At 39.3% G+C, this 21,976-nt stretch overlaps 2 protein-coding genes across 3 annotated transcripts in view; one reads left to right on the top strand and one right to left on the bottom strand.

Annotated features, from left to right (window-relative positions):
* Positions 1-2,582: 2,582 nt before the first annotated feature.
* Positions 2,583-6,323, bottom strand: si:busm1-57f23.1 (cystatin). The gene is made up of 5 exons (XM_015974554.3): positions 6,192-6,323; positions 5,850-6,049; positions 4,167-4,318; positions 3,171-3,272; positions 2,583-2,851 (listed from the first exon to the last, which is right to left on the bottom strand). Exons 2-5 carry the CDS (start codon positions 5,941-5,943, stop codon positions 2,756-2,758), a joined length of 444 nt encoding a protein of 147 aa, XP_015830040.3. The 5' UTR covers positions 5,944-6,049; positions 6,192-6,323; the 3' UTR covers positions 2,583-2,755.
* Positions 6,324-13,628: 7,305 nt separating this feature from the next.
* Positions 13,629-21,976, top strand: part of il11ra (interleukin 11 receptor subunit alpha) — a 56,356-nt gene continuing 48,008 nt past the window's right edge. For both annotated transcript variants that reach the window (XM_054744198.2, XM_015974551.3), the window contains exon 1: positions 13,629-13,769. The gene's annotated coding sequence lies outside the window, so the exon portion shown is untranslated. The remainder of the gene's footprint in view (positions 13,770-21,976) is intronic.

The raw sequence follows: 21,976 nt of genomic DNA, 5'->3' as shown, positions 1-21,976 counted from the left end.
AAGGTTTAAACTTTGCAGTCACACCAAAAGAAATACCATATGATGAATTCATTGTAGCAACAGAACTAACATGTCAGCAGATCACAGATGAGGGAAAGAAAGCAGAACTTAGAAATAATGTAGTTGGGATATTAAAAAACAGCCAAATTCAACACAGCAATATTACAAAAGAAGAACAATCAGCCATGGCAGCATTATCCAAAAATGAACAGATAATTATTCTACCGGCAGACAAAGGAAGAACCACAGTGGTAATGGACAGAGAAAAATATAAACAACAGATGAAACAGATGCTGGAGGACAAAAATACATACAAAATACTTAAAAAAGACCCAACAGAAAACATTAAGAAAAACATGAAAAAATTACTGAAGCCACTACAAGAAAAAGGCAAAATAACAGAAAAAATGTACAAACATTGGATTCCTACGGCCAACATAACACCAAGAATATATGGAACGCCAAAAATACACAAACAAAACACCCCACTTAGACCAATAGTTGACAGCATAGGTGCACCAACATACAACATGGCAAGAGATATCAGCTAAATCATCAGCCCGTTATTAGGAAATACAGACCAACACTGCAAAAATAGCATAGAACTGGCAAAAGAACTAAAGGAGATTACAATAGAAGATAAAACATACTCATCTCACATGACGTCACATCTCTGTTCACAAAAACACCAACCCAAAAAACCATAGACATAGTAGTTAACAGAATCAGACAGGACAAGACTTTACACAAAAGAACAAACCTCACAGCAGATGACATAGCACAACTGATAGGACTGCTAGCTAACTCCACTTACTTCACATATGACAACACAATATACAAACAACTGGAAGGCTTCGCCATGGGTAACCCGTTATCAGCCACCCTGTGTGAGTTTTTCATGGAAGACCTGGAACAATAAGCCATCACCACTGCCCCCCCAAACTGCAAAATAAACCTATGGAAACGCTACGTAGACAACATACTGGATATCATACCAAAAGGACAAACAGAAACACTAACACAACACTTAAATAACATTGATGACACAGGTAGTATAAAGTTCACTTATGAGTCAGAAACAGAAGGCAGCATAGCATTTATGGACATGAAAATAACCAGGCAGACCGACGGGACCCTAAACATAAACACATACAGGAAACCATCACACACAGACCAATATCTATTATGGACATCAGAACACCCCACCATACACAAAATGTCAGTAATCAGAACATTATATCACCGAGCAAACATGGTAACAGAAAGAGAAAGAGACTGTAAACAAGAGGGCAAACACATACAACATGCTTTAGAGACCTGCGGATACCCAACATGGGCAATAAACAAAGGAAAACAACAAACAACAACAGAAAGAAAAGAACAACCTAAGCAAAGAACCAGAAATCCAGAAAGAAAAGAACCAAAACCAGTGATAACCCTACCATACATCAAAGGCATAACAGAAAAAGTAAGAGCAACAATGAAAAAACACAACATAAACACACCAACAAAACCATACACAACAGTTAGAAACAGACTAGTACACCCAAAAGACAAAATATCAGCTGGACTTAAATGTGGAGTCATTTTTGAAATCCCATGCAAGCTCTGCAATAAAACATACATAGGAGAAACTGGACGCCAACTCAACACACGAACAATAGAACATAGAAAGGAGTGCGAGAAAGAGTTAAGTCGAAAACACACAAGAGCAGCAAAAGAAGAAGCAGGAAGCACTATAAAGAAGTCAGCCGTAACAGATCACTGCACAAGAGAAAACCATGTAATGGACAGCACAAGGATCATAAACACCGAACAACAAAAATACAAAAGATGGATTAAAGAAGCAATCGAGATAAGGAGACGTGGATGTGGGACCATGAACAGGGACGATGGAGTTTACACGCTGGACCGCGCATGGGATTGCATCGTCGGAGAGGGGAGAGCGGGCAGCAGAGGGCGACAACGTCCTCTGCTGCCCGCGGACAAACGGAGAGGGAAGTGATGCCACCATCAGCGTCAGCTCTGAGGAAGTCTGCAGCCGCAGACGAAACGTAGCGAAAAAAACAGGTAACGAAACTGTTTCTGTGTTTTAAAAATAGAACGACAGCATGGTAAATTGAGAGCTTTGCCTTCCGGCTCAGCTCTCTCTTCACCATGACAGATCAGTAACATGCCCGCATTACTGATTAATAATCATTAAAAAATGTTTTTTCAGTTAACCACACCTTTAAACTGATTATTCAGTGAGGGGCCCCTAAAGGGTTAAAGTATTTTGAAAATTCAAATCATAAAAAAAGTTGAACAATAATCAATATGATTGAGTTCTTCCACTGGATCATCATCAATATGGTCTGTTCTTACATTATTTTTATTAAATGTGCAATAATGGCTAAAAGACCCCCCCCCCCCCCCCCCCCACACACACACACACACACACACACACACACTTTAAAATACAATTAACTTTTAGAAGTGTGTATTGTTTAATTTTTCCAGTTTTAACACCAAATGTTCCCAACTTTTGGGAGAAGAATTAGAAAACATTTATATAAAGAAAAAAACAGAGGTCCACACTGATATGGAAAGAACATAATATTTTTTATTAACCCACAGCAATGGTTTCCAAATGAAATTGACTTGTTTATGTCTACAAAAAAAATCCAAATTTCTTTATACTTGATGAATAAAATGTGTGGTTGTTTATGAAAATGACTGAAAGAAGATCAATGCTGGTAATCTTGTCCGAAAAATGTTAAATCTTCTTCGCAACCTTCTTGCATTTTTGATTCTGCACCTGATACTTGCTGTTTCGGACCTTGAAGGTCACATCAAAGGTACACACCAGTCTCTGTGAAAGAGAAAAAATAATGATGGTTCCATGTTCTAAATCTAGTGTTCTTTTTTATGTTCCCTTTTTTTATTAAAAAAAAACGTGTTGAACTTTTTATTGTATCAGAGGTCAAATCATGTTAAAGTTTATGTCTAATGCTCAGATTCTTTCATTCATTTCCTTCAAAGAGTTGTTTTTCCCAGATGCATTTGGGCTTTTTTTCAGCTTTTTTTTTTTTTTTGCAAATCTCAAAAAAAGAAAAGAGTTTTTCTAAACAATTGCAGAAGTCCACAGAGTATTTGAAACGTGTTGAATACAAAGGCAGTAGCGAATGTACCTTTTGATCCAAGCTGCAGCTTTTCAAGTCATGATTTTCAGATTTGAGACACTTGGTTTTACCCAGAACAGTTTCAACCTTAAAGTTGATTGTGTTGGTCACCTGAGGAAAGGACCAGAGGATTCCACTATTAGACTTGTGTTGTGATAAAACTTAAAGCAGCAATCCAGAGTTTTCCTCTTTTCAGGAATTATGTATGATATTTTTTAAATTCCATTAACCCTTAAGGACCCGTGGTGACGCTGGTGTCAAAGACCTATGCCACCCCCCCACCCCCCCACTCCCCCCCCTGCACCTGGTGTTGGTGCCGCAACTGCTTCAGTTGGCCTGCTGCTGCCGGGGCAGATGGCTCCTGTGATGGTGTTTTCTTGCGCTACCATATCTGGAACATCGGAACTCAGCCCAAAATCATTTTTACTGATGTTCTTAAATGGATGTATGGGAGTTGGAGGGGGTATGTTACGACTGTGCTAATGCTTTTAATTGGTGTGGGAAGGATAGCAATGGGGGCTATGTAGGGTCATTTTAATAAATTTTAAGCATTGATTGATTGATTGATTGATTGATTGGTTGATTGATGGATTAAAGGGGTTTGGGCTCATTCTCCTCTGTATGGTGATGTAGACAAGTCATTTTGTTTTTTGCAAAGCCCAACCCCCATCTAGTAGAGCCCCAGTCTGTTTTAAATGACCAATGGTGTTACACATCTCTCTAAGTACAGATGTCAATCACAGTGTGAGCGCGTTTGTGATGTACCTAGACTGATGAGGTTGGTGACATTTCTTACTGTAATACGTTTTAGTGTGTTTTAGCTCTGTTAATCACCTAGAGGTCAGTGTCCAAGAACAAGAGGCGATTCGTCCAGCCATAATCAGGCAAGTAGGGACAGGAGCTTAAGGTGCAATACATTTTTCCACCTGTAGATTGTACCTCCAGAGGAAAAACTCTGGATTTCTGCTTTAACTTGGTGTGTGGATTCTTTAGGATCAATCCAACCTGAGACTTGGCACTTTCAACTGAGATCAGCTTGAACACCTTCTTGGCCTTGGACTTTTCATTGAACATCTGAACAGCGTGTTGAACTGCTTTCTGAACATCAGGTGACTCAGGGTCCGTCTCAAACCAGCCGCCCAGAAGAAGTACTTGTCCTGTGAGGGAATTAGGTTGTAAATGGCCTGTATTTGTATAGCGCCTTCTTAGGGTTCTACAACCCCCCAAGGCGCTTCACAACACCATCAGTCATCCACATATTCATGCACTGGTGATGATAAGCTTCAGTGCAGCCACAGCTGTCATGGAGTGCACTGCCGAACACTGGTGCCACCAGTCCCTCTGACCACCACCAGCAGGCAAGGCAGGTTATGTGTCTTGCCCAAAGACACAACCGCAGCATTCTCTGGAGGTAGCCAGGAACAAACCTGCAACCTTTTGATTACTGGACAGCCTGCTCTACCTCCTGAGCTACTGCTGTCCTATCAAACATAATGAAGATGCCAGACTGTTTCAAATTTAGGTAAACACTTGCATGCACGAAAGATCGTGAGAACACATCAAGACCACTGATCTGGTCTGGCACTGGAATTTAGCAGTGCTGGAGATCAAACCCATCCATTTATCCATCCTACCTATGTAGCTTTTATGAGTTTGGGTTGCTGGTCCTAAAATCTACAGACTTCCCTCTCCTACCTCCAGCTTTTCCAAGAATACAATTAGAAATCTAATCCAACGCTAGCATACTGTATAATCTCTACATCAATCTGGGGTCTACCCTAAGGCCTTGCCCCCCCATGTTCTGTGATTCTTGTTGCTGAATCAATGCAAAAGCTGACGGTCCTGTTTGTTCTGCCAACTAGCTGCCATTGTGCTTTCTATTCACACCCAGTTTAACAGTGATGTTCATAATATTCAGTACAAGCAAATGCAGCAGATCACACCTAATGTTGCACTCTTAAGATCTGGCCTCAACGATGCAAATCAGGAATGTGACTAAACCTCTGATTTATCCTGTCCTGAATGAATGTCCTTATTGAGCTACTGAATGGTCCTAATGTTCAGTTGCTTTTTTATTCCTAATTCCTTTCTATTTTCAGCCAAATGCAACAGCCTTTCAACAATGATGGATTCTTCTGGCTCAGTCTCACATTCTGACTCACAGAACCCAACCACACAGCAGTGAGCTGTCCACGTCTACGACTCAGGTTCACAAACACACAAATTAGTTCTCCATGATGTCACACAGCCTGAACTAAATATGTACTTCTCAATGTACAATGTGTTCTTTGATAAAGGGTTTAAACCTGAATTTGTCCAGGCCGTCGCAGGAGTTGCCTGTTTTGACAGTGCCTGTCACGCAAGCGAGCGGTTGTGTTTGTCAGGTTCCCAGGTTGTTGGCCGTGATCCCGACACTAGACTAAGTGTTTTCATGACTGGATAGACGGCTAATATGCAGTCTGCCCTTCCCTTCCTGCAAGCTATAGGTCTGTTTTCTCACCAATTTTCTAACAACAAGAGACTATATGCTTTTACCAAAATTTCTTATAGATCAGATATGAAGGGTTTTGCACATACACCCCCATTTTGAGACTTTTTTCTGACCTGTTTCTGTTTTTTCCCTGGTGACATCACTTCACATGACATTTCAGGCTTGCCCCTTGCATTTTCATCAATATCTCTACTCACTGGTTGGGACGACATCCTGCGCAGGCTGAGCTCCTGCACACAGCTGGACAGCTGACAGACATATCAGGACCGACAGCAGCAGTGACATTGTCATCTTCAGTCACGTTGTGATGAGCTCTTCTGGTTTTCACGAGAAGGGTGTCAGCTTTGGTCAAACTCTTCTCTTTGGATGAATAGGTTGTCAACCAGCTTTCAGCAAACTGATGTGTCCGGGTTTATTATGAAAAGAAAAAAAATAAAAGAGATATTGACAACGATGATGCTAATAAAAGCAAAAATGACTAAAATAACGATAATTAAACAAAATAAAATCCACTTTGTAGCGAAAAAACAAGAAACAACCTTGCAAATGCTGAAGAAGTCATGAGCAGCGGTGAGAAATTAGGAGGAGTGGATGTGTGTGGCTGTTCAGGCTTTAAGCTCTGGTATGTTTAACCAGCCGGAGAAAAACCACACCCACCTACTGCCTGGCAGTGACGTTATGCACGGATTCAACAAGCATCAGCAGCTTTAGCGAGTGTGTGTCTGTGTTTGTGCATGTGTGCATGTGTGTGTGTGTGTGTGTTCACACGTTTTAAGTGTGGGCATGTCAGCTGTTAATGTGTTTTCTGTGTGATTGAGCCCACATGCATTAACTATTTAGCATCCCTGAGACAAATAAACTTCCCTGACAACAGTGAAACTGAGCACAAACAAAGTAATTTTATTTCAATCAGCCAATTGTGTAAAGTTAAAAGTCCCATTAGTTGTCACACACACTGATGTGTGCGCAAAATTCGTTCTCCGCATTTGACCCATCCCCTGAGGGAGCGGTGAGCTGCAGACACAGCCGCACTCGGGAACCATTTGGTGGTTTAACCTCCCAATCCAACCCCTTAATGCTGAGTGTCAAGCAGGGAACCCTGATCTCCTGGGTTCAGGAACCACTGGAACACTGAGCTAGTAAATATTCAGATATCTCACAGATATTTTATCTTTTAAAAACATTCACAGCAAAGCTTTATTAAATGACTGGAAATGTTATATAAATAATATTTGCTTAAGTAATAGTAATTATACTCTAGATATCATTTTTACTTTATTGATCCCTTCGGGAAATTATACTCTGCATTTGACCCATCCCTGAGGAGTAGCCTTTTTAAAGCACCACGGGGGCAACTTTAAGGGTTACTTCAGCAAGTGGCCCGTGATGTCTGGGGATCGAACCACTGATCCAGTCAGTGAACAACCGCTCTCCCCATTTATCCACATAAACCAAAGTTATGAACAATGCAACAACATGAATTAATCAAATAAAGTCATATGAGTGTTTGCCCTGGGACTGGGAGATCAGGGTTCAAATTTGGTCAGTCATATCAAAGACCATAAAAATGGGACCCAGTGCCTTGACACTCAGCTTTAAGGGGTTGGATTGAGGGGTTAAATCACAAAATAGTTCCTGAGCGCAGCCACAGCTGCAGCTCACCGCTCCTCACGGGGATGGTCAAATGCAGAGATGTAATTTCACCAGTTTGTGATGACGAATAATGGGACTTTAAACTGCTCTGAATTCCTTCAAGAATGTCAGCTTTTGGTCAACTTGCTTTTTAAAGATTGGGCTACAAGGTGTTAAATAGCACTAAATAGCACCGCTTGTAAAGGTCAAAAGGTTCTCATTTTCCCTGGGAGGCCAAAAAGTGTTTTTTTTTTTTTTTTGGTAGATAACAGTTAATTATTTATAGTTTGTATTGTACCACTCTATAAAATGTGTTTGGCTTGGTTTGTATTTTACTCACATGCATCATTGTCCTTTAACCTCGATTGTATACCTGTTACTAATAATTATGTTTATAATGTGTGTGTGTGTGTGTGTGTGTGTGTGTGTGTGTGTGTGTGTGTGTGTGTGTGTTATGCCAGCCTGCAACAGGAACTGTTAAATCAGGCACAAGGCATCTGCCTCTTTATGTGTGTATTATTGTTTCATGGTCCTGAATAACTAACCTTAACCCTACTTATAAATTAATAAATAAATAAACAATCTAAGTTTGCAAAGCTGACATTTAGCTACAACGTGTCTTTAAACAAATCAATTCTGATAAGTTATGAAAAGCTATTTAACCCTTTGCATCGTCACAACCACACTTTAGTTATTCTGGCACAATTATTATAAAATTCCAGCCAGACAGTAACTAGCTCTGCAGCTGATTTTGGCTGCATGTTTATGTCTGTTTATTTGGCAGACGCTTTTATCCAAAGTGAAGTACAATTGTTAATCCATAGGGCATGTTGTGATCTGTGGGGGAAACCGGAGCACCCGGAGGAAGCCCACACATGCATGAGAAGAGCATGCAACTCCATGCAGGAAGGTCGCAGCCGAGTTTCAAACCTGCAACCTTCTTGCTGCGAGGCAGCAGTGCTAACAACTGCACCACCACGCAGCCCCTGTACATGTGCATGTACAAAGTTCTATGTAAAAAAAGGAGAAAGTTGAAATAAAAAGTGCTGTAGTGTAAACGTTATAGTCTGAGATACATGAAATACTATGAAACTTTTGAACTTAAGAGTTGTTTTAGGACAGTGGTTCAAAAATTTTATCCTGCAGGAAATGTGGCAAAAGAATGTTTTTGGCCATGAACGTGGTTCAGTCCCATCACGTTTTCTCTAAAATGATTGATAGGTAATTTTTCATTTATCCCATATTACCTTAAAGGATGACACGCACAGAGAGAGAGGAGATTGATTATTCGTAATTTCCATGACCCTTAACCTGAAATAAACACACATACACAAAGAGGATTTCATTGTATGCTGCGTTGCCGGGCAGCGGGGAGAGAGAACGACGACACAACTCCTCCGAGTTCCATCATCGCCTCTCCCACCTTCCTTAGCTCCACACAGCCTTTTATTCAAGCCTCAGGACGGAGAAGGCAGGCCTTCTCGGGTTACAGAGGTACAGGCTCCTCACCTCCCAGGACACCACATTCCAGAGATAACAATGAGCTTACAGGAGCAAACGAATCAAAAAGGAACATATAAAAATACCCAACAATGATGTTGTCTCAAAACTCTCAGCCAGACAGGAAACACAAACTTGATCATTCTGAAAATGTAACAGAGCAAAAAACTTCATAAGATAAAGTTTGTCAGCAGAACATTTGAGAAGACAGTCTTCTGCATCCTCCAGAAACACGGTTCAGGGTGGAAACCTTTCTGAGAACCGAACTAACCTGGTTTTTCCACAATGTCAAACATGTCACCAAAAACTTACTCTGCACCACATATCATTAACATCTCCTCATTTAAAATAACTCATCCAGTCATAAAGCTCACTGGCTTATAAAGATGAATCCTAATGAATTCAGTGGTGTAACCGAGCTTTAGCTGCAGCCTTTTATACAAATTTTGCCTGGTTTGGCAAAAGATCACAGCACTGATTTATAAATACTAGAGAACAGTATTCTTGGCTTGACCGTTTTAAGCTGTGGTCGCAGTGATTTATTTAAAATCCCCACTAAAGTGTGTGCTTTATTTATTTGCTTCAAACACCCTGTGATGTTGAGTGGTTTACGTATGGATGAGGTCAGCTGTGTGGGTTCAGCTTGATGTGGACTGAGGCAAAAATGTTTTTGCTGCTAAATGTTTTTCACAACTTATAGATTAGTTCCAGCACAAAGTGCAAAGAAGCTGAGATGAAAATCAGCATAATCAGTTTTTAAATCAGAATATTTGTTTGTCGTGCATGTGCAAATATACCTGCAAGTGAATTTTTGTTCATGCAGTGCTGCAATGCAAAGTTGGGGAGAAAAGTCATCTTGGCCAGCAGAGGGCAGCAACACATTTGTGCAAAACGTTATGGGCTTGGTTTCTGTGTTAAAAAAAGTATATATTATAAATATATATATATATATATATATATATATATATATATATATATATAAATTTCTCTAGCTCTCTCTCTCTCTCTCTCTCTCTCTCTCTGTATATATATATATATATATATATATATATATATATATATATATATATATATATATATATATATATATATATATATATATATACATATATATATAATTTTGTTTTTATTTTTTTAAGAAGCTCCCTGGTAGAGAACCCCATTGTGTTGTGTTAGTGAAACCCAAATTGAAACTCTTCTCGTTGCGCATTTGCCTTTCTAACTAACTGCTGAATAGTCTCCTCAGCCTTCATTAGCATCTACAGGAGTGATTCATTACTAAATCAAACAAATCAGCAGTATTTATGATCTAAAACATGGAGGAAAGTGTTGGAAGACTGCAGTGCTGCCATGTCAACTCAACATTACTAAGACTAAGTGGAATCTAACAGGGACCAGGCCGGCAACTCTGAAGTTGCAAGTGCAGTATTACGGCAACAGGTGTCTGTGGGGTCTGATTGACATTTTATTAATCCTGTAAACGGTCATTTTAGCACATGGTTCAAGGAAATGTGTTAAAAATATGAAAAAAGTTGCATAGTATGCCTTTAATGATCTGAATGTTTCTATGACTTGTCAAGGTTGTATCTTTACATTTTCACAATGTCAAACAAAACTGTTATGGCTTTAACTAAAAAATCCAGATGCATGGAAACCCAGATGCCCTAGAGAGGTGGAAGAAAGAGGTGAAACTCAAAATATCAGAACATGGTGCAATTTCAGTATTTCAGCTTAGACTGAGAGCCCATTTAAAGGCTCAGGAACCCTTTGCAGGTGTTTTTGGATTCAATAGCTGTTTAGAGTGTGACACTTTGAGTCTAGAATATCGAATCTTTTCACTATATTCTAATTGTCTGAGCCATAATTTTCACAGTTATAACAAAGATAGGCTTGTAATATCTGGCGTTGTATGTATTGAGTCTATCTCATAAATTAGTTTCACCTTTTAAGTTGAATTACTGACGTAAATGAACTTTTGCACCATATTCTAATATTTCAAGTTGTTAACTCATTAGCATGTGAGAAGCAACCAAATGCAGAAGCTAGGCTGTGCGATGTAAATAGACATAAACTTAGATGATAAAAAGACATTTAAACAAAGGTTTCTGACCAAAGGATGCAATTAATTACCAAAAGATACAATTACTGCAAAGACCAGAAACCAAACCAAAGAAACTCAAAGAAGAACTTGAGAAAGCCTAGAGAGTGAAGACATCAGTGGTGCCCGTAGTCATCGGGCACTCGGGGCAGTAACCCCCAAACTGGAGGAGTGGCTAAAGCAGGTCCCACAAAAAAATAAATAAATAAATAAAAATTTTTAAAAAATCCCACATCTCAGTCCAGAAAAGGTCAGTTCTAGGAATAGTTAAGATACTGAACCCTCAATATATATATATTTCATGTGCAGGGCAAATCAGTCTATTGCAGTTCCTTGCTGAACTGCACAACTATCACTGAGGCTCTGAGCCCAGTGATCTCAGAGACATCATACAGAAGACAGTGGATCTGCTGGAAATCCCCCCTTCTGAGTGCAGTTGTGTCAGTCTTGTTTGTCTGATGAACGGACAAATCCAAATTCCCCAGTTTCAGACTGTTCTTGTTTAGTCTGTTAATAATAAAACAAAATGAGAAATGTTATTCATGCCATTCCAAAACAAACACAAGTCAAAGGTCAGAGTCCTTTTAAGAGGGAAGAGCGCGTGATGATGACAAATGTATTTTTTACACCACTATTTGCATTCATCATGGAGGAGAAAAGGTCACTACCTCTGAAAATGAGATGTCGCCGTTCTTCTATTTATTGCCTGCCAGAGCATGGAGCGATGGAAGCACTGATGGTTTTTTTAGTTTGTGTGTGCTGCGAGCAACAGGTGAGCCACATAAATGAGTCAAAGCTCTGTCTCAAAACAAGCTCAAATGTAGGCTGAAACACACAAAAGCTATTTTTATTTTTTATGTGTGAACAAAATACCCAAGAGCCTCAGAGCAAAATATAAATAAAACATCTAGATTAAAACTTGATTGGGGCTTGTTCTGATCATGGTGAAGCACTTGATAGTTAATCAGGAGCTTTATGTGGTACATAAATATATTACCACTGAATTTGTTAACATCAGGATGTTTAGTACCTGAAACAAAAGTATCACCCCCTTACAGATGTTTTTTTTTTCCACACACAAAGTTTAAGATCAACAAATAAGTTGTGACTACATCTGCAATCACACTTTGTGACTGACAACTGGCAAAGAATCCCTTGGAAGCATGGGTGTAGTTTTTGGGGGGATAGTGGGGACATGCCCCCACTCTGACCTTGAAGCTTGGTTTATGCTTGACGCATTCACTTTCCGCTTGGTGATGCGGCTCGCGGATGGAACGCGCTTCACAACTCGCAGCGTTTATAGTTCATGCGGCTTGTCTCTGCAGTGAGCCAATATTCCCCCAAACTGAACGGGGCAGCATGGAGCTCTACAGCATGCATCCAACACTACACCATAGTAGAAGTAAAAATGACTGTTTACAACATGGCATTCCAGCATTTTTAACAGCGTCCTCGTCTTTTCCAACAGTGTGAGCTATTTCTCTCTAAGAATTATTAACAACATGTTGATCACGGTGATCTCTGAGAGCTGAATCATACAAATGTCTGTATTTACGAACCTCTGCCATACTAGTTCTTGCAGGTCCGCCATGTTTTTCCGCGTCCGACCGTCCGCGTGGTTAGAAATTTTCCTAGGTGCGCGTTGCGGACATTTTGGGCCGTGCGGAGACGCGGTGGAGGGGCGTGGTTGTTAAAATGACGCAATTTCTCTGCGTGGAGCCGTGCGGACCTTGCAGACACGTCAAGCATAAACCAACCTTGACCCTGTGGGACCTGCAGTACTTTAAATATTTTGTTCTTCAGCCTACTTCACTTTGCCAGACAGCCTCTATTAAAAATATTAGTCATATCTACAGGTCTGACAGCAATCAAGCTGTGGTGTGGATAGTAAAAATGAACTCTGCTCTCCAAATATTGTGATTAATCACAATTAACTGATGCTTTAACAGAGAGGGTAATTACTTTTCCACTAAAGAAAAGGTTGTTTTGGATAGCTTTCCTCAAGCTGGCATTTCTGAGTGAGGCATGAATAAGCACTAGCTTCAGTCTACTCCAATAACAGATATAAAACTCTTCTCGCTGTAAATGTGCTTAAAATGTGTAAAAATGTAAGTTAAAATAAATAGTTTCTAGTCAACTGTGTTTTGTAGCTATCTACTGTACTAAGGCTATCTTTCCCACAAACTAAAATGCTTTTTTGTTTTAATCTGAAACACGAGACAAAAAAAGTGGAATCCGAAATAATTTGCAAGCAGACAAGTACTTAATTCATGCCTTGGCCCCCAAAATGCCTTGAAACAGCACTGGGTGTGGGACAGAGTTTTGAATGCGATCTGAATTGTATCAGATATATAAATATGATTTTAAACTATTGCTTTAGAAAGTTAAAAACATGCAGTAGGATAAATCTACCTACATTTTCCTGTACAAAACTTTTGTTTTCTTGTTTTTTATTCGCAGTTTACAGTGAACCTACTTCGTAGTTATATTGTATCAGTGAACTGCTAAAGTCCAAATTTAGTCAATTTATTCAATATTTTAAACAGTCAGAAGCGTTACATTTGCTCTAATCAATAACTTCAGAGGCTGCTGTTTCGTATTCCTGACACTCCTGACCTGGGATCAGTCTTTGGCAGTATGAACCCGCCCACTCTACGATGATCGACAGGCCTTTCCACCAATAACACGTCTCTAAACTGTCTGCCCTCGTTTTTCCCCTCCCCCTCTCCTCCTCCTCCTCTTCATCCCCCATCCTAGTTTGTAGCTCTTCTGTCCCGAACCTCCGTCTCCCGTTCCTTCGGTAAACCCGAAGAACAAGTCGTAGAAGTTCCAGTCATGGAAGAGGACAACACGATAATGCCTGTTTGACCCGGGGAGCACTTCCAAGGTTAGTTTGTGCGGTTAAATATTCGTGAAACCGGGAGGAGGACGGGATTAGCGGGTATGTAGCAACGGGGTAAGGGGAGGGGGGCAGAAAAGTTAACCCGCTTCACCTCACCGGGCAGGAGGGAGAAGAGGGGACGTTGTCCGGACCCTGTTGTTCACGAGGCGATATATCATGATGCTAGCTTCTGTTGCGCCCTCTTTAGCCGTCCTGTGCTCCCAAACTCCTGCCTTTTAGTTTGTAGTCTAGTCTAATGAATTACTAAGTAATGGTTAAGTATTTACATGTGTTATCATCATCCAAAACATTAGCTTATTTTATCGCCTAAGTTTTGGGCTCGTGCTTTAAAGTAGGTTTAAAATACAGGATTCCACTGAAGAAATTTAATTAAGAGCAGCTTTACTGTTCTGCAAGTCTTGTTTTTAGTAGAAACTTTGGTTTATAATCTGTATTTTTATGTTTAGAACAAAACAAAGAGAGATCAGAGAGAGCCCAAAAGAGTGTAGTTTTACTGGCTCTCATTAACGTGTTTTGTTTATCCTCTGATACTTGGCAGTGTCTAAATGGAGCTCCGAAATAATGTCAACCAAAAGCACTTGCTGATGTGATAAACAACGTCGTGCTTCATTCAGCTCGCGCTTGTTGTGTATTTATTTACTCAGCCGTAGTTCAAGCAGGGCTGGAGTACAAGTCAATGGGCCTGGTCCATTATTAGAAACAAATTTCCAGAGAAAAACTTAGATGGTGGCATGGGGTCTCGCTGTAGATGTGCATTCCTTTTTCTAGTGAAGTGATGAAGCCTTGAAATAGAGATCACCAGGAATGCAAACAGGCTGTGCACAGAAAGATGAGCCCTGAGGGTGTCTCAGGAGTAGAGAGTCAGAGCTGCAAGGTTTTTCTACATCTGCTCTGTAAATTGGGGCAAAGTTCAAAATTCAGAGTCACTCTAGAACTTAAAGACGAAAGTTCAAGTTCTGCAAATCGGAACAATTTAAACAAGAAATTGGAAATGCTGGTGACAAAATTCAGTCTTTACTAACAACACATGCCGTGTGACGTCAGCGTATGCTTGTTTATTCATGAGGCTAGTCTGCAGTGCTTCAAAGAGATGACACAGTGTAAAGCATGGTCAGGCAGCTTTATTGGCCAAGAATGTTTACTCCAAAACTAATTGACTGGTTTCTGGTGACCCTATGGTCGGTAACAATGTTTAGGAAGACAATGACATATTCTAAACAAGATCTTATAAAACATCGCTCCAAGCAGCCTTTATGAAGCACAACTGAAGAGTTCTTGGATTGTGTATACATCCTTTACGTTTTGTCCCACAATTACAATTTTGATGGGATGGGTCACTTATGTTGCGTATTTTTTGGCTGTTTTTAAACATTTTCTTATTCGTTAATGAAAGTGGATCATCTGTAGTAGCTTGCTGAAAGAAGAAATAGAGGAAATGACACTCAGGATGTCATTTGTTGGCTGTCATTTAACCAGTGGGAGCGTTTTATTACCCCCTTCTGGACTCCTGTGGTGGGATGAAGCAAAGCAACGAAAACCAGAATTGCCCAAGAGTTTTGCAGTATTAATAGCATCCAGATTTTCATCAGTTTGATTCCTGTGATTTTGCATTTATTTATTTAAATCTCAATAGTGAGGCCCAGCTGTGGTTTAGTCTTAGAAAAGATAACTTAAGACTTGGAAGCCTTCTGGTTTTTATTTAGACAAACAAATGTTAAGCATTTATTTCAGTAGTTGTTGAAATTTACAAAAAGCAACTGGAGTTGCAAATATCAAGTTAGCAATCAAGTTCTCTACCAAGTCATTGCATTTAAATGCACATCTAGTTCGATCAAAAGTATTTTAACAGTTTGAACAAAAGTTAAAAGGACTCATTTAGAAACCAACACATGCACAAGATAAATAATAGTAAATAGTTGATTTACTGTTTATAGACATCTAGAGTACTGCATCATAATCTGTAAAGATATTTATCACTCCATGTTCACCAACTTTAGAAACAGCTGGTTAACTGTGTCGTGTAAGGTTAGTTGTAGATAAGCACCAATTGTGGTTTTGAGGGCTTGATTCTGATTTCTGGTTCTTGTATTGGTGCCATGTGCTGATACCAATATTGGCTTGGATTCTGATTGATCTCAAAACACGTCTATATAAATCGTAATTCACTTAATACATAAAAAATATAAAAATAACTTGAAAGTTAGGATTCTGGATGAAAAACTACTACGAAGTGGCTCTTTGTGATGTTGAATTCATGGACCACAAAAACATCAAATTTTTCCATTGCTGCTTTGCGATGGTGTGTTCATGGACCTGATCTGAAAAGGCTTTTACAGTTTCAGATCAGCTGAGCTGATAGTTCAGAGAATCGGTCAACTTTGAAAACCAGACACTTTTTGATGAAACCTTATTTTGTAGTGGTTTCTCTTTAAAACACACGAAGTCTTGTTTTCCCCTCAGAAGGATACACATTTTTTACAATCATTACAATATATGCATTAAAAAGCAGGGATGGTAACCTAACTATTGTTTTTCAGTAGTTTTTGAGAATTTGAGTGATCCAGTTTAAATTATAGTTGTTGGGTAGAATAAACCAGCAGAAATTAGGCTCTCGCTCTCCCTGGGCAACCTCTCTATTATGTAACTAAACGTTAACAGCTTGAGACACCACACACCTTGCTGTTTACCTCTGGGAAGTTAACCTGCCCACAAATCAAATACCTTTGTCTCCATATGAGGAAAACTTGGGTGTATTTTGGGTTGTTGACACTATCTAAAACAACTTACAGCAGTAGTGGAGACACGTGTGCTCCTGCATATTCACAAAAAAGGAAATCTGTTGTTTGAAATAAAAGTAAAGTAAAATAAAAATTTCCACACGTCTCCAGTACCTTTTTGTTTTTGCTTTGATGTTCTTCTAAAAAGCAGATAAATTATGTACTTTGCGAAAATTGTTAAATGTCTTAACTTAGGCTGGAAACACAAATTCACATAAAGTTTGGTATTCCATTTGAACACATTAAAGAAATGAACCAATAAAATTATGTAAAATCACTTTAGCATTTACAGTTATTTATTGGAACGCATTTATCAAAAGAATTTCTTGGGCTGCACGCAGCAGCACTTGTAAAGGCAGAGCTCTTGAGCAAAGATGCATTTGATGAAGACCAGATGAGAACTCTTAAAGCTATTTAACTTCAGTTAAATTTCAGACCCTCTCAATTCAGTTTGTCGCCTTCAGAGATCACATTCTGGATTAAGAAAGGTACCATTATTTAGCTTGGCTTTTACTTTCCCTGAATCCCTGCAGACTTCCCTCCGTTTTTGCGCCAGCTCTTGCCAGAAACCGCATGTGGACAGAAGAAATACACTCTGGCTCCACATGGACTTTGACACAGACTTGCGCGTTTACGTATACATTGATCAAAAAAGCTCAGACAGCCTTTTGTGCGTGCACACTCTTCTAATCAAATGCACACAGCGTTAAACTAAGTCCAAGTCTCCATACTCGCTCCGCACTCATATTTCACTGGTCACTCACAGAAGGGCCCACAGTAATCAAGTCTAAATTAGAGAGAAATCTGCTCCAAGAACTTGAGAGCAGCTTGCCAGGTCTGAGGCCATCCTGCTCTTGGTGCGTATGTGTATGTGAGAAACGGAGAAACAAAGGAGCCTGCACTTGATATTAAACCAACTCTGAGGGGCCTGCATCAGGGTATTTCTTCTCCGTGATGCAGTTCATGCAGTTTGTTCCACTCTTACTTTTTCCACCCAAGCCTGTCACATTTATCTTTGTCTATTGTCTGATTTCCCCCGTTTGCTACAACAATAAGCCACAAGGTCAAACCACTTCAGAGGTTCATGACCTTTTGGGTTGGAGTCCTCCTGTGGTCAGCTTATCATGATAGTGTGTTGCACCAAGAAACTCATCAGTCCTTAACTTTGAATAAAAATTCATCTTATTACATCTTTATAGTAAAGCTATCTTAGAGTTTTTAGTGTAATTAGTTTTCAAATGCATTGCTGGATTTGGTGATTCTAGAAGTGCTACTGTGATTGATCTTATGGCACAGTGCTGCCTGAGTTGTTCATATTTTGGCTGTGTCTGAAGTCAGAGGCTGCATCCTTCTGAGCACACATTTTAAATGTGTGGAACATAGAAAAACATTTTTAATGAATTTTTTTCTGAAATAATCAGTCACTCTTAGTTCTTTATACAGACTGAACATGAAAATAATCTACACCTATCTGCTGCATTAGCTTCTGCTAGAGGGTAAAACTCTAGGATTTGCAAAGCCTCACCGATCATTCATAGACTCACCCATCTAGTGTTCAGGAAACGGCAGAGAACATCTCGCCAAGTAGAAGCTAACTGTTAGCATTAGCAGCTCCACCACAAGGCAGAACTCCTCCAGGCTTGTGTTATTTGTGGAGATAAAACATCAACATTGCAAGTCAGTTGTAGAGTCACGTTGCTGCTAATCCAATCTGAGGCGAGATGTCCAAATATCAAGTAGTAGGACTCCAAACCCCGCTGTGTTAAGCTGTCATCTGATGTGGCAATCTTCTAGGTCCTGAAACAAGCACATCAAATCTTTGTTTCCTTCCAGAGTACGACTTGCAAGACCACTGCAAATGTATTGATTAAACAAGTGTCTCACACCTTTAAGGCTGATTATATCACAGCAAAGTCACAATATAGTTCAAATTTAAAGGGTTTTCAAATGTGCCCTCATTTTCCTTTAATTTTAAGGACAGGTGTACGCACGGCTTTACCTGTCAATGAAGTTGTCAGCTCAGGTGTTGCCAGGCTACAAACATACAATCCTAAAACAGTCATTGTATTGATTGAGCTCTGTTTTTTTACTGCCTCATTTTACTTCTTTGTGTTTAACTTGACATGCCATGCCAACAGCTGCAAAGCATTAAATTGTGGGCGTATAACGCTTTAAAGTACACCTGTTTCATTTTATTGTGGCCATTATCTTACATCATTTTATTGATTGGTTAAAATTCATATTCCAAAATTATCTTTATTGAGCTGACAGATTAATTTATAAAAAGGACATGTAAAATTTGCATTTGTGGTTTAGATGTTGGTGTTGCTTTTGCTAAAGGATGCCGAGACTCAAGAAACAGAATAATAAATACAACTTTCAAATAGGGAAAACACTTGAATCCAGGTTGTTCAAATTCAAAAAGACTTTACTCAGGGTGTCCGCGGGGTTTTAAAAAGTATTAAAAAGTGATAAATAAAAATAGTCAAATTTAAGGCCATTAAAAGTGTTAAATTTGGTCTCAGAGGTATTATTTTTTCCAAATTAGGTATTATTTTTTTCAGACTATCAGATGTCGTATTCTGAACATCGACATAGAAATATATTCCGAATGAAATGTTTTGAACGATTATAAAAACAAAACAAGCCGATAATTTGCTCCTCCCACTTGCGCTGCCTTGAGTTGCAAATGAAGCGCTCCTCCCAGTGTTGCCAAGTTAACTTAGCGACTTTGACGCTATTTCTAACAGCTTCTCAGACCCCCTTCTTGACTTTTTAAATCTTAAAAGTACCTAGCGAACACCTCAGAAACATCTCTGGTAACCCTTAGCTACTTTCTGGATAACTGTCGTCGACATTTCCTGCAGGTTAGCTAAACACTCCGCCTGCACTCCGGACCGTTCTTCAGGACATTAGGAAAGGGAATGATGTAGTGATGTGTCAGTCGCTAAAGACAGCTCTCGGAGCCGGCTCCCTGTTGGATTAACCAGAGTGAGTGACACACACACTGCACCTGCGGACTCCTGAGCCGATAAAAACGGCTAAATGTGCGCGTGCGGCGCGCTAAACACACGTGCAGCTTGCCCCTGATTGCTGTGAGACCGGGTTGGGGGTGGGGGTGCAGCTGTGGTTGGGACAATTATTACATTAACTGATGGACTTGTAAATAAATAGTTTATAAATGAGGTAGAAATAAGTTCCTCACGCTGATAAATAATAACTAATCTCTCTGAGGACATGGTGCTAGTACACGCTCCTACAGCACCTTGACACGACTCAATAAATGTTATGCAACATTTAGTCAACAGCAATTTGCATTTATTTGTTATAAATGCCACTGTATAATTCTTGCTGTCAGTATTTGCAAGATATTGGTATTTGGGTCTGCACTGGTTAGACTTAAATGAGTTAAACCAAGGTCTATAGCCCTTGGGTCATAAACTATGAGCTGTAAGTATATTGGTCTTTTTATACTGGGAATCAGGAGTTATTTTAGTGATCATCTTGTTTCTTGTTTATTTTTGCCCTGATTGTGCCCTGAGCAGTTTTATGACTGAATAAAAATAAAAAAATAAAAATCTACATAAATTGAAAAATCGTCTTAAATAATCGAGATCTCAATTTCAGTCACAATAATCGTGATTATTGTTTTTGCCATAATCGAGCAGCCTACTTTAGCATATCCGGTCACATAATGATGACGTCATATTCAGTGGTCGTTCTGCATCATTTCAGGCCTCATGGTCAACTGTCTGGATCGCTGAACAGAAGTGCCTGGCTTATTTTCTAAGTAAAATAAATATGTGTAATACGTTGTCAACATCAGTGAGTCTCTAAGTCTATTCTTTTTGTATGTTATATATGTTAAAATATGTGTAAATAGGTCGCTGATTAACACTTGCAATTTAGTGTTGTGATGGTTTTAAAAAAATTCTGAAGGTAGTAAAAAAAGTATTAAAAAGTAGTAAATTTTACTTAAGGATTGCTGTATATACCCTGTTACTAATCCCATATTTAAAAATTTTAATTACCGTATTTTCCAGACTATAAGTTGCACTTTTTTTTTCATAGTCTGACTGGTCCTGCGACTTACATACCAAAGTGACTTATATTCCAAATTATGTAGGCTATACCGCGCTGCTGTGAGCTGGCTCCGGACCAGGAACGAGCTCCTCTGCCCCGCCATTACCTGCTACAGCCTGTGGCGGGGTGCTGCGAGCCGGCTCCGGCCCAGGAATGAGCTCTCCCCGCCCGCTGGGAGGGTTTAAAACACCGCCATCCTCTGCTGGAGATCGTGGCGCGCTGCTGCGCCCTGATTGTTTATTCTGTTATTGTTACCGGTACTTGTCTTGCAAAATTAAATGCTTGGTCTCAGTTTTTATAAAATTTCCCCCCAAAATGCGACTTATAGTCCAGTGTGACTTTTATATGTTTTTTTCTTCTTCATTATACATTTTATGGCTGGTGTGACTTATACTCCGGAGCGACTTATACTCCGGAAAATATGGTATTGCAAATACACCCCTGCAATGAATTAACATGATTCTATACAATTTGGAATTGTGCTGATTTAGATCAGAATTCCTGAAGTGTTCACCAAAAAGGAATAAAAGTTTGTTTGATCAGTTTTTAAGAATACTACCTGTTATCCTTACAAGTTATCCCTTCAGATTAGATGTGAACACTAAATATTCAGTCCAGAGTTGTGTTGACTTTGAAAATAAAGCATGAAGAAATTATTCAAGTTTGGTAGAATGTGAGACTTTACTGGAAATGCACTCAGTTGGTTGTGATGGTGCAAACCTTTACCTCCACACATCAGACCAGTGTGGACTGGAGTATACATTGGATTGATTTCCAGGCTGGTTTGGCTAAAAGTCCAACAGCTTTTTGGCTTGTCAGTTTTGATCCCACCCTGCAGGTGCTCCTCTTTACCAAAAGGGCCATTTCAGAGATTAATTTGTGGATCTGTTGTCTGACAGCAGTTCAAATCTTTGTGCATTCACCAGTTAGTTTAAAAACTTTCATTAGTCACTGTTCTTTCTCCTCGCTTATTTGCAATTTGTTTGGATGTATGGTTTTACTTTTTTCTTTATAAAATCTGCTATTTTCTCAACTATCAATATTTAATTGACATGATTTTTTACAAGGGTATTTTTTAAACTACAGTTGTCAATCTTTGAAGATGGGTTTAAACAATCGCTATGCAAAAGCAGTGTTGGCTTCTAATAAAACAGATCTAATTAGAGATAAATTATTTTAATTGGTTTTCAACAAATTGATGCACTCTCCTAAAAAGATTTTTAGTTTATTTGCTCTTAAAACTCAATAAATGCGCAAAAAAACAAACAAAAAACAAAAAAAACAAGTATTTTTTCTTGCGTTCAAGAGGAAGATAGCATCTCCCTTTCTTGC

This window comes from Nothobranchius furzeri, chromosome 6, assembly GCF_043380555.1.
Source record: "Nothobranchius furzeri strain GRZ-AD chromosome 6, NfurGRZ-RIMD1, whole genome shotgun sequence".
Classification (NCBI taxonomy): domain Eukaryota; kingdom Metazoa; phylum Chordata; class Actinopteri; order Cyprinodontiformes; family Nothobranchiidae; genus Nothobranchius; species Nothobranchius furzeri.
This window is presented reverse-complemented; position numbering and strand designations above follow the sequence as displayed.

What these genes read in the sequence shown, in the direction of transcription:
- si:busm1-57f23.1 (XM_015974554.3), bottom strand. Translation starts at nt 5,943, where the DNA reads ATGACAATGTCACTGCTGCTGTCGGTCCTGATATGTCTGTCAGCTGTC. An exon ending in TTGAAAGTGCCAAGTCTCAG is followed by an intron (nt 3,273 to 4,166) that starts GTTGGATTGATC and finishes TCCTTTCCTCAG; the next exon opens with GTGACCAACACAATCAACTT. An exon ending in GCTGCAGCTTGGATCAAAAG is followed by an intron (nt 2,852 to 3,170) that starts GTACATTCGCTA and finishes TCTCTTTCACAG; the next exon opens with AGACTGGTGTGTACCTTTGA.